Source organism: Grammomys surdaster, unplaced genomic scaffold (genome assembly GCF_004785775.1).
Source record: "Grammomys surdaster isolate TR1022 unplaced genomic scaffold, NIH_TR_1.0 146, whole genome shotgun sequence".
NCBI classification, from domain to species: Eukaryota; Metazoa; Chordata; class Mammalia; order Rodentia; family Muridae; genus Grammomys; species Grammomys surdaster.
This window is the reverse complement of record NW_021604604.1, coordinates 9,599,685-9,615,145: the sequence shown is the minus strand read 5'-3', so window position 1 is coordinate 9,615,145 and position 15,461 is coordinate 9,599,685. Positions and strand designations below refer to the sequence as shown.

Here is a 15,461-nt window from a genome sequence, read left to right as displayed (position 1 = left end):
ATAATTTCTCTCTCCCCCTCTCTCCCCACCCCTCCCTCTCCCTCTCTCTCTCTGTCTCTCTCTCTCTCTCTCTTTCTCTCTCTCGGGTCCTCTATGTACAGGTTGGCCTTGAACTTGTGATCAACTGCTAGGATTGTAAGGGTACATCTCCACACCAGACTCTGTCTACATGTTTTTAAAGGCTCATACAGTGACAGCATCACATCAGACAGATCACTTTCCATGACATAGTTTCAGTCATTAGACTGTGAAAGTCCCTTAGAACATGTGGTCTTGAGAAGTGGTAGACACATAATAAATTTTAGCTAAGTAAATCCATCAGCAAGTATTTATTGAGTGCCTATGTTATCTTTATGCCTGTGAAAGAATGCGGACCTTCGTTTCTGCCCTTAATTGAACGTCTCAAATACTCTGAAATGGAGGGACTGTCAATCTGTCAAGCATTTTCAATGATGGTTTTGTTTGCTTCCTTATTTGTCTCTGTCTTTTTATTGAGTTTGATTTGTAGCACAGCCAGGTCTTCAAATCATGGATCCATTTGCCCAAGCCTCCTGGCTGCTGGGATGACTGGCCTATTTAGAATGATTCTTTTTGCTGTTGTTGTTTTTGTTTGTTTGTTTGTTTTTGTTTTTTTGTTTTGTTCAAAACAATAGAACAGGTTCCAGGACACGCTGAGTGGGAAGAATCGTGTTTTGGTAATGATCCAGAAAGTCATAAATAACACTGATACCTTTTCAATAAACAGGGACATTGAAGAGTGGCACGCCAAGAAGAAACAGACTCTTCTCTGGTCTTAGTCCCAAAAACTCGGACAAAGAAGAAAGACAAATGAATTTGTTTCCTTTGCAGTTCCTGTCCAGGCTGTTATCAGTGCTCAGCAGGACTGGTTGGCTCTTCTTCCATCTCTGGTAATAAAAACCAGGCCTCCTTCGATCTCCTCAGAACTTAGAGGAACTCAAACCAGGGTTTACAAAGGCAATGAGGAGAGGGGGTTAGCCTGAGAAATGAGTCATCTACCTCTTTTCTCTGCCTTGCTTCAGCTCCCAGTCTTTGGCCAACTTATCTTTGTACTGTGGCAGAGAGAGACTTTAATATTTCATAGCCCACCTTCCTGGCTCGTTGCTATTAAGAGCTGACGACGGAAGGCACCATTCTGATCTCTTTTAGGAGGGAAGACTTAGCCCTGTTTGTCAGACTTAGTATTTGCTTGGATTTCAGCCTTACCTTGTTGTTGCGCTCGATCCCAACATAATCTGCTTCTTCCGGGATCATAACAAAGAGCTCAGCTTCGTAGGCCCCTTCTCCTTCATTTCTTGCGTTTATTATAAGCGTTAGGTGATTTTCATCGCCAATAATTATCTGATGCTTATCTCTAAAAAATACAGTTTAAAAAGGATGACTATGTAAATTCTACATCACTGCCTTCATGAGTATTCTATTTAAGAAATTTAAATAATGTGTGCCTGTAAATCTAAGCACTGAGGAGACTGGAGTGGAGAACTGAAGTTTGAGACCATCCTGGACTATTGAGCTACACGGCAGGAATTTGTCTTAAAACAAACAAACATGCAAAGGAACAAACCAAGGAAAATGATGATTTAGCAGAAAAGAGAGAGAGAGAGAGAGAGAGAGAGAGAGAGAGAGAGAGAGAGAGGGAGGGAGTGAAAACCTGAAAATCTAAGCACTGAGGAGATTGGGGTGGAGAATTGAAGTTTGAGACCATCCTGGACTACTGAGCTACATAGCAGTAGTCTGTCTCAAAACAAACAAACAAATAAACAAACAAACCAAGAAAAACAATGATTTAGCAGAAAAAAAGAGAGAAACTGGTAAATGTAAGGCTAGGACTGAGAAAGAAGACAGATGGTACTGAGATGCCCATAGGGAGATTTAAGAGAATGATTTCAGAATGAGGAAGTTGGGATAATGTTTTCCATGGTGTGCAAGCAACTATTTAACATTTTGTTCTTAACTGTTCAATAATACTGATACATATCATTTGTGGATTCCAGTGTTGTGCGCTGCCCCCCACCGTGACCAATTTGAAGCCATCAACGCACAGAGTGGTTGCTACCTAAATTCCTGCAAACTTAACATTTGACTTGGGAACCATTATGAAGGGTCCCCAGCTCCTTCATGTCACTGAGAACACACAGCAGGAGAGTGGGCTGTAGGAAAGCTCCTTCAGACAGTGATTGAGGAAGGACACCCAGCGTCAAGGATGCTAAGAGAGAGAAACAGGCAGGGAAACAGGATCTCAAGTGGATGAGGGAGGGCTTTTGAGGTATTTTAAGGAAATTTAGCTCACTTTGAACTCCAAATGAAACCAATGTTCAGAAATGCCTCTTCCACTTTTGACCCCGCCTCAAAGCTATTGCTTTTGACACTTATTAAATTATGAACTTTGGGGCAAGTTCCCTTGAGAGATTAGCAAACAGATTCCAAACGCTGGTAGTTTAAGCATTCTTGGGTGAGAGGAACACAGCCCTGCTTTTCTACCTAGCGATGTCTCAGTCCCAACTACTATTTCTTTCCTCACACAGCAGTGCAGTTAGGAGATCTGGAGTCCAGGCTCTCCTTTTCTGGTGACTGTGGAGCCCTTTGATTCTCATTTGACTTTCTGACACCTTCTGCTTGACCCCCCAGTGTGTCTTTTAAGTCTTACCCCCACCCCCAGTAAATTAAAATTAATTTTGTTTTGACAGTTTTAAGGGGGCCTTTGAGTCATGGGGTGCTACAAAAACAAGTTTGGTTAAGGTGTGGATTGAACCCTTTCTCACTTGACTGAGGTAAGTAAATAGAACCCGAGCCACACCACACATGAGTTTACTTTCAACAAAAACACTTTTAGTCCTCTGATGCTTGCTGAAAGATGAAATGGCCCAGGCAAGATCTCGGGCTGTGTCACTTGACACCAGTGACAGAGAACTGACCAGATCAGAGGCAAATCCGAAGTGTAGCCACACTAAGGAATTCCGTGAATCACTTTCCCTCCTCCGTTTCTTGGAAGCGTATGCTTTCTCAAAAGAAGCTTTAAGTAAACACCCGGAGACCACCAGGTGTGGTGCACACATTTATTTATTTAAACTTACGGTCTAGCTGACAGCTTCAAGTCAGGAACACATAGATTGTCTTCTCCACAGTCCACCAGGATGTGAGCCTGTGTTGAGCAAGGGAAGCATCAGAGGGAATCTGAGAAAGCTCAACTCACATCCTTCCTACTGATGATCGGAAAGGATTCCATCCACTGAACCTAAGGTTTCCTGCCACTTCACGTAAGTCTACACAACTCCGCAAGCTATGACATAAAACGACATGCTGATCAAGCTTATTTTATCACCATTTCCAGACTGTTCTGAAATGTCTGTAGCTGATGCTAACGGACACTATTGTGAGAACGACTGGTTACATTGCTTCCATTACTACTACATTTGAACAAATTAAATCTTAATTGCATACATGGAGAAAGATTCCCAAAAGTACCAAAGAAAACATATTAGGATCCTGTTCCTAATGCTAAATACCTGTGTACAGATGGAAATAGAGGGTCTGACTTTCATCGTCAGATCGTAGGAACATCTCTCTCCAGAGAATGGCAACGAAAAAGCCTTCAGACTCTTGCCTCAAAGACTAACCTGCTCAGCAACTACATTGTCCCTGTAGTGGTTCAAAATTGGCTTCACTTCCAGGCTGTCTTTAAAGGTGGAATCATCCAAACTGTAGTTCAGGCTAATGTTGATTGGAGATAATTTATCTCGGAATTCAGTTTCATCCTAGGAAAAAGTAATCACCAACTCAGGCCCATGAAATGACTGCAAGATGTTAGTCTATGACAAGCAGGCAACCCTGAACTCCTGTCAGTGTTAGTGAATGTTCACAGCAACACGATTTATTGGGAGCTCATTTATGTGGTTTGCAGTAGCTGGCATACATAAGTCCAGTGCTGAAATCACTTAGGGCTATCCTGGGATACTCTAGAACAGCGGCTCTCAACTTATGGGGTGAAACAGCTTTAGGGGGTTGAACGATCATTTCATAGGGGTTGCATATCAGATATCTTGTCTATCAGACTTTTACATTATGATTCATGACAGTAGCAAAATTACAGTAATGAAGTTGCAACAAAAGTAATTTTATGATCTAGGATTACTTGAGGAACTATATCAAAGGGTTGCAACATTAGGAAGGTTGAGAATCACTGTCTAGAGGAGACTTTCAGGCACCCCAGATCTGTAACACCAGGCACCCCAGACCTGACACAGAATCGGTCAAGTAACTGAGTAAAACATTACACTTACATACTATGCATGCCAGAGAACACCATGACCCAGGATTTTTTGTTTTGATGAAGCTGCCAGAAGGTTTTCTTGGGCTCAGAGGAAGAAAACGTCTTATTTCTATTTCCCCCTTTACTATGTCTTTAAGTCATTTTATGAACAAGATACCTTCAGCACATTTGAAGGTTCCTTGGATAAAGAAACAGGAGTCCTCCCTGGGTGAGGAGAGAGAAGTAAGCACTAAGCACTAAGCACTAAGCACTAAGCACTTAGCACCAAGTACTAAGCATGAAGCTAGCCTCCTGACTTTCATTTGTGCTAACTAAGGCCCTACTAAGTTGGAGAGGGGGACCATGTGCCTGGGTTCTCATTCTAAAGTGTAGTTGTGAACCTTTAGTCCTCACTAGGATTCTCTCGGTGAACTAAGCCTTGGTGGGAAGAGAATAATGAATGGGACCATTGATCCCTCTCTAACATCTGGCAGCAGGACGGTGGATAATTGTGTTCCAGGTAATTTGAATTTTAAATTTCACGAGGATTTGTAAGACCATATCACCTCTATAAGCACAATTATACATTAGTTTTTTAATGAAAGACTGGTTGTCTAAATGTTTTCCCAAGCCTGTTCTAAATGTATCCTGATAAAATCTAACAGGACATACCCACATAGGATTAAAAAAATAATCAAATAAATTGTGTTGAACTTTTATGTATGAGGGAGGGGAGGCAGTTAAAAGTGAAGACCACCTGAGTAAGATGCTATTATCAACATTTTGTCCAAAACAAACAGGAAGCCTGAGAGATTAAGAGGAACAAATCACTGGGCTGTTTGAAGCCAGGGTCAGCAAGAAAGTATCTTACCTTAAGCCAGAGTCTCCTCCCGGAAAAGCAAGAATAGACAGATGTGGAGGTCCGTGGCAAGCGTGATGGTTAACCAGATAGAAACAGTTAGAATTTGGATTTGAACGTGATAAATCCTAGAGAGGATTTCCAGAAAACTTACTCGAAGGTAAACCATAAAATCCTGGCAGTGGAGGGATTTCTGCTGCTTCATCACAAAGGGGAAGGTGAACTGGGACTGGTGGTTGTGGAGGAAGAGTGTCCGCTTGATGGCTCCTTTTTGCTTCAGGAAATCTAGCTGCACCTCAGCCATCAGGGCTAAAGGACAGACAGACAGGGAGTAAACAGAATCATGCTGAGAAAGCATTGGACAAATGCAATACTGCAGGGGACTGGACTCGTTTTAAGACACTTATTCAGGAAAACCAACCTTTTCTTTCATAGTTGGATCACACGTACGATGATGTATGAAAAAAAAATCATGCCCAGTATCTAAATGTTTTGTGGCTTTGCATGCATGTGTGGTGTATGTGTGAGCACTTGTTCATGTGTTTATGCATGCAGGTGTGTGTGTGTGTATGGTTTATGACTATGTGTGCATGTGGAAGCCAGAGGGTGATACTGGGTTTCTTACTTGATCCCCCCCTCCACACACACACACACACACACACACACACACACACACACTTATTTGTTTGAGACAGGGTCTCTCATTGAGCCTGAAGCTCACCAGTTTGGCTAGGGTAGCTGGTCAGGGAGATCCGGAAAGTGCCTGTCTCTACCTCTCCAGTACTGGGATCATAGAGGCGTCTGCCACATTTGGCTTTTCTATAGTACTGAAGACTTCAATTTAGGTCCTCATGCTTGCTCAGCAAGAATGCACAACCGAGCTATCTCCACAGCCCATGTTTTGTAACTTACCCTTCCTCCCCCCAAAAAAACCCCACACATGCCACTTTCTCAACAATTATGTTTTTGGTAGCTGCTGCCCGTGATTAAAGCAGTATTAATTCGATAGTTTTTAAATATACAATAACAACTCGAGTTTTCACAAAGGGCTCTTTAGTTTTCTATTGTCTGTGCAGAGAAGTACGTCAAGTTTACATTGCATAGGATAGCATAAAAATGAAAATATTCTCACCTATTGTATTTGAAATGCTCTGGCCTGCTATAGATGCACAGACTCTTAAAGAAAAGCTGTGGAAAGACAGTAGTCAGTAATTTATTGGTTAGTAACATTTTGAATTTGTGATAGGAATCTTCCTAGCCATCCTTCCAGATAAAATGAATACATGCCTCCCCTCTATACTCTTAATTACACATACATACACATGGACATACATGTACACACACATATGCATGTGTATACACACACACACACACACATAAGCACACATGCCAGCTCAATGAAATTACTAATACAATTGACACCGGTAGCTTTGTTTATGAAAGCAAATACTTGAAAACATTACCAGAGATTTAATCAATTGATTAATCAATACCCCCACTGTCTTTATGCAATAACTACATGGGAATATATTCCTTGTGCCACAGAGTAAAGAACTGGGCAACATGGTGGGGTAGATGCCATGGAAAAGCCTGGAGCACAGCAGAAGCATGGCTCTACTTGGGCACTGGAAGATTTTTCAATGTAGTCAGAGCTCCCAGAAAGATAGGAGGTCGGCTGGTTTGGTGTATGAGTGCACAACAGGGCCCTGAAGTCATGGTGAGGCATGCACATTAACTCTTAAGCATGGAACAGCATGCTTGCCTTAACATCAATGCATCCCTCTGCTGGGAGGAGAATAGAGCTTGGTACCTTGCAAGGAGTGGGATAGTAATGGTGTTGGAAGGAAAGAAGAGAGGGAGAGAAAGTTAAAGCAGCTGACTCCAGCTAGCTGTGTGCAGTGATGTGGATAACAAGACGGTGACAACTGGCTGGAAGACACTTGGCAATTTCTCCTTCAACATACACTAACTGTCACCCAAGAAATGGTTGTAGTGCTTGTGGCTGTCCCATGACTGGAACCTGCCCTGGTCTGTGGCCATAGACTGAAAGAGAAATATCCACTTGTCTCTGCCTGAGTTTATCACATATTCTCCCGTCCTCCTAGTCTAGCAGTCGAATAGTTTAACAGAGAGGGCCTGTGCATGTCACCAAGAAAGTAAAGATGTAAGACAAGTATGATTTAATGGCAGTCCTAAAAGGTTTCACTAAAAATTCTAGTATGATTTGAGTATTTTTATGGAATTCAAAAAAGGAAAGACTCCCCAATCATGCCCTAATTGGATGGCAGCTTCCTGTGTCAAACGTAACAGAAATGTGTCACATCTGGGATTCATCTATCTCTGTGACCTCAGTCAATGTCTCCCTTCAGGGTAAGTAATTCGCCACACACCATTTAGCCAAAAGTTTCCTGAGATATTTGTGCTATTACAACTGTTTATACCACTTCCCTAGAGAAATCACAAACTCCAACCCACTTCTCCTTCGATTAGAATTATTCAAGGAAGGTCGTAGGTAAACATCTTTAAATTTTCTGGCAGTACTGGCCTCTCAAACTAGGGTTTTTTTTTTTAACATGTTCAGCTTTTCCATAAGCACTTGGTGTGTGTTACTGTGATCCACTGACCAATATCTGACTTACTATTTCTCAGTATAGACAAAGCTTTGCCAAAGTACAGTCACATTTATTACAAATTTATCAATATATAAAATTAAAATGGATTTAGAGACACTAATTGATTTATACCACGTGAAGTAATATAGCTTTCACAAAGGAGTAAGTGACAGCTATGAATATGGACGTTGCCTTGGTAAAGAGTTTGATAAATGCTGTCAGCTGAAGGTTTTATTCTCAGTTTATGAATTATATCAGAGCACATCTATATCTCTTTCTTAGTCCTCCCTGTCTATCAATATCATTAACAGTTGGATGACTTTAATTTTCCTCATTCAAATGTACTATAACTGAGATAGCCTGCTGAATTATTTAGAGTAGCATGCGAACATGAACCCAGAAAGTTAAAGATGGCTCTAGCTGAAATATCTTTTCCAAGTTGCAGGTTTTCTCTAATTCTATGCTAAACTAAAATTTCAAAATTCTCTATTAGTGGATGAGCATGCTCATTCTAAATATAGAGAAATGTTTATTATCTATGTTTAAAGACTTATGAGTTTGATCCCAAAGAATCAGGTCCATATATAATTGTGAATTGTGTCAGGCAAAGCTGTGAAATATGACTTAATATAAAATATAATTTAAAGCTAGGATTTATGTTTAAATTCAGCAAAACCTATTAGTCTGATTATTTTCAATTGAATAAAATAAAATGAAGCCCAACAAAAACTACATGAAATCAACTGAGTGTTCTCACTAAGTCTATCTAAATAAAGCTATAGGCAGACAGGCTGCTGTACACAGAAGGCAGGAAGTCCACAACATGATCTGCTCACTATTTGCCCGCCACGAACTGGTGAATAATGAGCTTGTGGTGTAAGTCTGTTTGTGGTTATATACAGTAAGAAAAATGAGATGAATGTCAAATGTGGTTTCAGAATTCAAAGCCAGATGGAGGAGATTCTCAGTTGGTCCAGTGCTTGCTGCAGAAGCATATTTATATCACCAACATCCAAATAAAACCTCTAGGCCCAACAGTAGTCATCCCAGTTCTGGGGTTGGAGGAGGGGAAGAGGTGCAGAGGCAGGAGACTCTAGGACAGTGGATTTCAAAATGTGGATGTGGACACCTTGGAGGTGAATGTCTCTTTTTCAGGGATCACATCATATGACCCACATATTAGATATTTACATTATGATTAACAACATAAATTACAGTCACAAAGTAGCAATGAAAATAATGTTATGGTTAGGGTCACCACAACATGAAGTACTGTATTAAAGGGTTACAGCATTAGGAAGGTTGAGAACCACTGCTCTAGAGCTTATGGCCAGCTAGGGTAGCCTAATTCATGAGGGTGAGGTTCAGAAAGAGACCCTGTCTCAAAACTAAGATGGAGACAGACTAAGGAAGATAGCCAGTGTCAACTTATGGCCTCCACACACCTGTGTGCACACACCCACATGCCCATGTGCACACACATATCCATATATATACCACACAAACACCATATCCATATATAATCTAACAATGAAAGCACAAAGCAAACAATCACTAATTCTAATTTATTTATTTATTATCATGCATATATGTACTTTACATGTGTGTTGGGGAGCACACATGCTATGGAGATCATGTGGAGATCAGAGGAGAGTTTTGTCAAGCTGGTTTCCCTTCCACCTTTACTAGGGTTCTTGGGACTAAACACAGGTCCCAAAGCACGTGTGGCAAGCGCCTTTTACAAGCTGAAGCATCTCATTGGTCCAATTGTTACCCACCCAACTCTACTTTAATGATGAAAAATATCTGATTTTATGTGATATCATTCATATCTGAAAAACTTTTCTTTTTTTTTTTTTAGATTGGAGAAGTAGCCAGTTTGTTTATGTTTACAAAATAGAAAAAAAATAGGTTTTCTCATTAATAACTAAATATCTTATTTATTATGCTGAATTTCATTTCCTTTTTCCTGAGTAATGTCAACAGCAGATATTAAAACAAAACAAAAACTCAACAACAAAAAGACCCAAAGCCAGACAGCTGGCTGAATGACACAGAAATCCACATGGGAGAAAGTGAGGAATGATTTGTGACTAGAGTTTGCAAAAGAGTTCATCTACAGTACAAGCTAAATCAGGTCAGTGTCACAGCAAAGATGCCTTTCAAACACTTTGGATAAACTATCAGCAAAACTTTCTACATCTACAAAACATTCTACAGGAGTCAGCTGTTTGCTTCCTAGCTTCTGTCTGGTTGGTTGATTTGGGGTTCTGAAGATAGTCTACCACTGAGATACACCCTCAACCCCTAACTTTGTCCTTGACTATTCTGAAACACAGGAAAAGGCTTGCACTTGAAAATTAAGTGTCTTTCAGAAAAGGATACAATTGAATTAAGTGCAAGTAACGTGACAGAATTAAATAACAGCAGTATAATTTGTCCACAGAACAAGTTACATTTTATCTTAGTGATGTGACTCCAGGGAACAAGAAAATGGCTGCCAAAAGGGAAGGCGTTTGCTGAAGGCTACTGGCAGCTGAAGGCAGCTGGGATGAGGCTGCTGCTCCTCAGCAGTGTGAACACTGCTGGGTTCCCAGTGCCCTACGGGGCGACCTCAATCAACATCACTAACTGGACTCAGTGGGCTAAATAAACAAATGACTCCAAGAGAAGAGTGAAGTTGTGAGGGAGGTATGCTGAGGGTCTTGGGGTGGGGGGTGGGCTAGATATGGAGTCAGGGGTAGAATCATCAAGATACATTCAATATACATATGAAAATTTTCAAGGACCAAAATATGTGTTTTTTTCTTAAACAGAAGTGAATAGTTCTATATCTTTTGAAAAAAAAAGACTCCAATCTCTCTCTCTCTCTCTCTCTCTCTCTCTCTCTCTCTCTCTCTCTCTCTTTCTCTCTCTCTCTCTTTCTCTCATCAATAAAAATAAAACTTTTAGGGGAAAAAGTTTGAAAATAAACACATTCTATACTGGAGGGTTGCCATTAGTCTTAAAAGAACACAGTATAGAAACCCAGGGTTTTGAAGGTGTGAACACAGGGCTCCTTGGAGAATGTTAGAGTCTTGATGTTTCCAGCCAAGTAGCGCTCACAGACCACTTAGAGTTCATTGAATCCCGCCAGGTGTTAGAAAACTGTTGGCTTTTTCCTCTGTTTTCTTAGATCGGGTTTCATTTTACTACTTTATGGTTTAAAACCGTTTTAAAATGTGCTCAGGGCATTTCCCAACCACTTTTCTAGGCAGTTAAAGGAGAGGCCCGGCCTTCCCACACCAAGAGCTCTCCACAACAGGATGTTTTCCAAAGAATTCCTCAGGATCCTGGATCTCTCTAGCCTCCATCTCCAACAGCTTGGACTCCTCCTGTAGGAACGCCTGTCCAAAGGCCGTCATCAACAAGCTAGGATGGGCTGAAAATAGCTTCTTAGGGTCAACACTGGCTTTTCTTTATTTTAATATTTTCAAGAACTGAAGATACTACCTCAACATTCACCCTGGCAAATAAAGGTCAATCTCAAACATCTCAAAATCTTCGTTGATTTTCCAGAGGAAATGCCCTCATCCCATGGTACATTGTTTTCTGATGCCTGGGGACCCCCACACTAGCAAACAAACTGGCGTTTTTTTCACAGGGATGTGTTATAACCCAGTTCTGTTCTGTCATTTCAGGTGACAAGCTGAATCAAAAGCAGGATAAACCATGTTTTTCTACTGTCTCTTGTAATATCATGGCCACAAGAACAGCTCAGGGTACAAAAATCTCCTTTTTTTATAACATTGAACTTCTATCTAGTTGTGAAGCTGAAACTAATTAATCTTGACTAGTTTATTTTTTAAAAGGAGAGACGAAATCGATACAGTATATGCAAAAATAAGAGTCAAGGTTTTTTTGATGTGTTTTGGGTTTAGATAACATTCAGAGTGTCACGAAAAAGTTTGTTTAAGACTTTTTCCAAAATGTTTTGGTCTCTTTATCTGAGAGCCTGCAGGTTAGAGCGCTGGCCCTGTCTAAGTCAGAGCTTAGAACCATACACTCTTCCTCTGGCAACTCTGACTTCTTGCCACTCAAGTCTATAGTTCAGAAATGTCAACATCCTCTCGAAGATTTTTCTAGATCCACAGTGTGCATGATCTTAGGCCCTAACTCAGACTTTCTTCACCCAAATATGTAATTTTTTTTTTAAAAAATAAGATCCTAGGCAATTTGAACCCATGTTAGAATGCGTGTAGCAATGGGCTAACTTACCAGGCCACAGGAGTCGGGAATTCTGGAATCTGGCAAGTTTTATTTTCAAGGTTGATAATCATTGGGTGCAGCAGAAGCTGAGCATCCACAGTTACAACTGGCCTTGCTCTGTAGGGAGAGGAGCCAGGGTGTGAGCGGAATTCACAAGTCACAGAGGAATCCTTTCCTGATGAAAGGAACTCTTCCTCTAGAAGCCATTGTCAACACCACAGGCCCAGTCTTGCACAATGAGCCCTGCTCATGTCATGAATAAATGGGCACCACACCCGACTGATCTCTAAGTCACCTGAGAGGAGAGAAGTCTCAACAGAGGATGCTGGAAGCCTGTCAAGCACATCACATCCATTGGTTTGATTTCTTTATCAAGTGGACTCGCTATATCATTATAATATGGTGTGAGTTGACGACTGCTCCCTGGCTTTTTGGGACTCCATGTTTGTGTTTGAGGAGACATATTTTCTTCAAAGGTTTCTTTTACTTTTATTTACGTGTATTGTGTGTGTGCACATGCTGGTGCCTTGGGAAGCCAGAGAGAGCATCAGATGTCCTGGAGATGGAGGTAATGGTGATTGTGAGCCACACCACGTGGGAGATGGAACCCAAACTCAGGTCTTCTGCAGGGACAGTAAGCTCTCTTTACCACAGAGCCGAACTCTCCAACCCCAAGACACATCCACTCATAACAAGTACTTGAGGGTTCTGAAAATTGTTGGCTCATTGATTTTTTTTTTCAAATTGATCAGTAGTTTTATAGCTAAGCTTTGCAGATTTAGCTGGCCACATGAAGGTGGGTTTAAAGAACCATTCAGTTCTCCACCCAGAGCAGTGGTTCTCAATCCTGACTGCACATTATAGTCACTTGGGAATTTTCAAGCAAACACTATGCCCAGACAATATCATGGGTTAGTGGAACTCAAACCTCCAGGGGTAAGGGCCAGCATTATTTTTTTAAGCATTATTTATTTATTTTATGTATGTGAGTACACTGTCGATGTCTTCAGACACATCAGAAGTTGGCATCTGATCCCATTACAAATGGTTGTGAGCTACCATGTGGTTGCTGGGAATTGAACTCAGGACCTCTGGAAGAGCAGTCAGTGCTCTTAACTGCTGAGCCACCTCTCCAGCACACCAGGGCTGGAATCTTAAACACACTCTCTAGGTGATTCTAAAAGTTACATCCAAAGAGAGGAATGGATATGAATGCCATTGGACTACCCAAGAGAGGGTAACAAGACAAGAGAGTAAATCATAGAGCAGGAGAGTGAAGCAGCTTTTGAAGCTTAGTATCTCTTAGTATAAGAGATACTAACTAGGAGCCAAAGTTTCTAGAGTTTGGTATATACTGGTGGCATGGTGAATAGGTTTCCTCTGACAGACAGAGGGAGGGCCATGTCTAGAGGCAAACTGCTGTGCAAGCCTCTGCCTCACATAGTTCATGATAACAACATGGGGACCACTGAGATTTTTTTTTATAAGCCTCTGTTTTCTGTGCTGTATTTCTTTTATTTTCAAATTTGTATTATCTGTAAAAATAAGATGATAAAATAATGTTAGTCATGCTAGAGGTTTGCTGTGGCAATCACCTCTGAGGAAACAGGGGAGCAAGTGGAGGAAGTGGGGTGATAATCCTCTCAAGAACAGAGAAGAAGAGGATGAAGAAAAACATTCTGGGCATTGGGGTGTTCTTGAGCAGAGTTGCCTGTGACAGGATTTCTATTTCTGCAAGGATTGGCAGGCACTTAGGTCCTTGTGCCAGCAATAGGCTGGAGCTGATCATGGAAAATATGGGATTGGCCCAGAGCTGTGGTGGATTTGGAGGTTGACGGATAGAGCCAGGCTTCTGGGTGGTTGTCAGGCCATAAGAAGCCTGAGCCTCATACTTGAGAGTTGCTAGGATTTTCTGCTCTCTTATTCTCTATAAGCTAAGTGAGAATAGCTGGCTCAGATCAGTTCATGACACATTTTTATACTGGGGTCGAGGAGCAAAACTTACTGATTTGAGGACAGCTAACCTTAGGATCTCTCTGCAAATTAGCTACATTAGTATCGCATGCCTAGGACACCTGCACACGCAGGTCTGAATCCATGCATTCATGCATGACCTGGCTTGAAATCCTAACCTAGTCTCTTGGGTTCATAATAAACCTTTTAAGAAAGCCCCACTATCTAACCAGTATACCTTAGTGTAATTTGCATTCAGATTCTCACTGAATCCTTGGACAGAGGTAATGTCGTGAGGTAAGTACTGATTCAATAGTCCGGTTTACAGATGAGAACCAGAGGCTCTGAAGGAGCGTTCCCCGAAATATACAACAGTTAGTATATGGAAGGATTAGGTTCTAAATTCAGGTCTTCTGTATTGGTGTTGCATTAGTGGTGCGGCTGCATGGGTGCTGGAGCATTGGCTTTGCTGCATTAGTGCTGCTGCATTAGTGCTACAGCAGGTCTTACTTGGGAGGGGATGACTGACTCCTGGCATGTTCTATTCCCTAACTTCTTGTCCACACCCAGGTGTAGGAGTGAGTGTAAACAGTCACGTTCTGCCTGTCATAATTCTGTCCTACAAGTATGGACATCAGTGATTCCCAGAGCACAGAGTCCAACTAGAACATGGATCATTTTCTGATTTGGTGCCTTATTTAATGTCAGTTATATTGGTAGGAGCTAGAGGCTCGCTCATAAAGTATGAGAATAAGAGTTTATAGAAATGAGAGAAAGGATTAAAATAGAGGGAAAATACATATAGAGTTTTAAAGGACATAGGGTCTGTCTCCAGAATAAACAGGTGGAATGGGTCTTTAAAGTCTTCAGGGCAAGACTAACAATGTAAGGGAAACGCAGCTAAAGCAGACATTTACATACCAGCAACCACATACCTGTAAACAGCTACTTTCCCTCTTCCAAATGCCCCGACAAGTAAATCTGGAAAAAAAAAAAAAGACAAATCAAAATCCATGCATAAGTTTTATAGAAGAAATCAATCAACCTGAAAGCCCAGGTCAGAAATGCCCTCCCAATCTGAAACTTTTATGCAAAGATATTAGGCTACAAGTGGAAAATTCCATACCAGAAAATCTTGTTTCATGCACAAAATTATTAAAAAATTTTGTATAAAATTACCTTCAGGCTGTGTGCATAAGGTATGTATAAAATGTAAATGAGTTTTGCGTTTATGCTCGGTTCCCCATCTCTAAGATCTCTGACTATGTATGCAAATGATCGACAACCAGAAAATAAAATAAGCAGAATCCTAAACAATTCTGGTCCCGAGCATTTCTGATAGACATGGCTCATCTTAATCTGCACACAGCTAAAAATCTGAAGCAGTGCACGGAATGTTCCGGAGTGCCAACTGCATGGTGACAGCCATATAAACAGAGGAAGAAGTCTCACTGCTTGTGGACACTTGGGAAGACTGTGGTGCTTTGGTGTAATGACATATGACATCTGAAAGAGTGGCTTT

The 15,461-nt window shown here is 41.1% G+C and overlaps 1 protein-coding gene across 1 annotated transcript in view; it reads right to left on the bottom strand.

The window, feature by feature from the left end:
* Itga8 (integrin subunit alpha 8) overlaps nucleotides 1-15,461 on the bottom strand; it is a 178,437-nt gene that overhangs the window by 74,013 nt on the left and 88,963 nt on the right. Inside the window, exons 14-20 of the mRNA XM_028764938.1 lie at nucleotides 14,875-14,920; nucleotides 11,996-12,103; nucleotides 6,259-6,314; nucleotides 5,281-5,435; nucleotides 3,636-3,773; nucleotides 3,093-3,160; nucleotides 1,225-1,372 (exon numbers count right to left, since the gene is read on the bottom strand). Coding sequence (XP_028620771.1) covers nucleotides 1,225-1,372; nucleotides 3,093-3,160; nucleotides 3,636-3,773; nucleotides 5,281-5,435; nucleotides 6,259-6,314; nucleotides 11,996-12,103; nucleotides 14,875-14,920 — 719 coding nt within the window. The remainder of the gene's footprint in view (nucleotides 1-1,224; nucleotides 1,373-3,092; nucleotides 3,161-3,635; nucleotides 3,774-5,280; nucleotides 5,436-6,258; nucleotides 6,315-11,995; nucleotides 12,104-14,874; nucleotides 14,921-15,461) is intronic.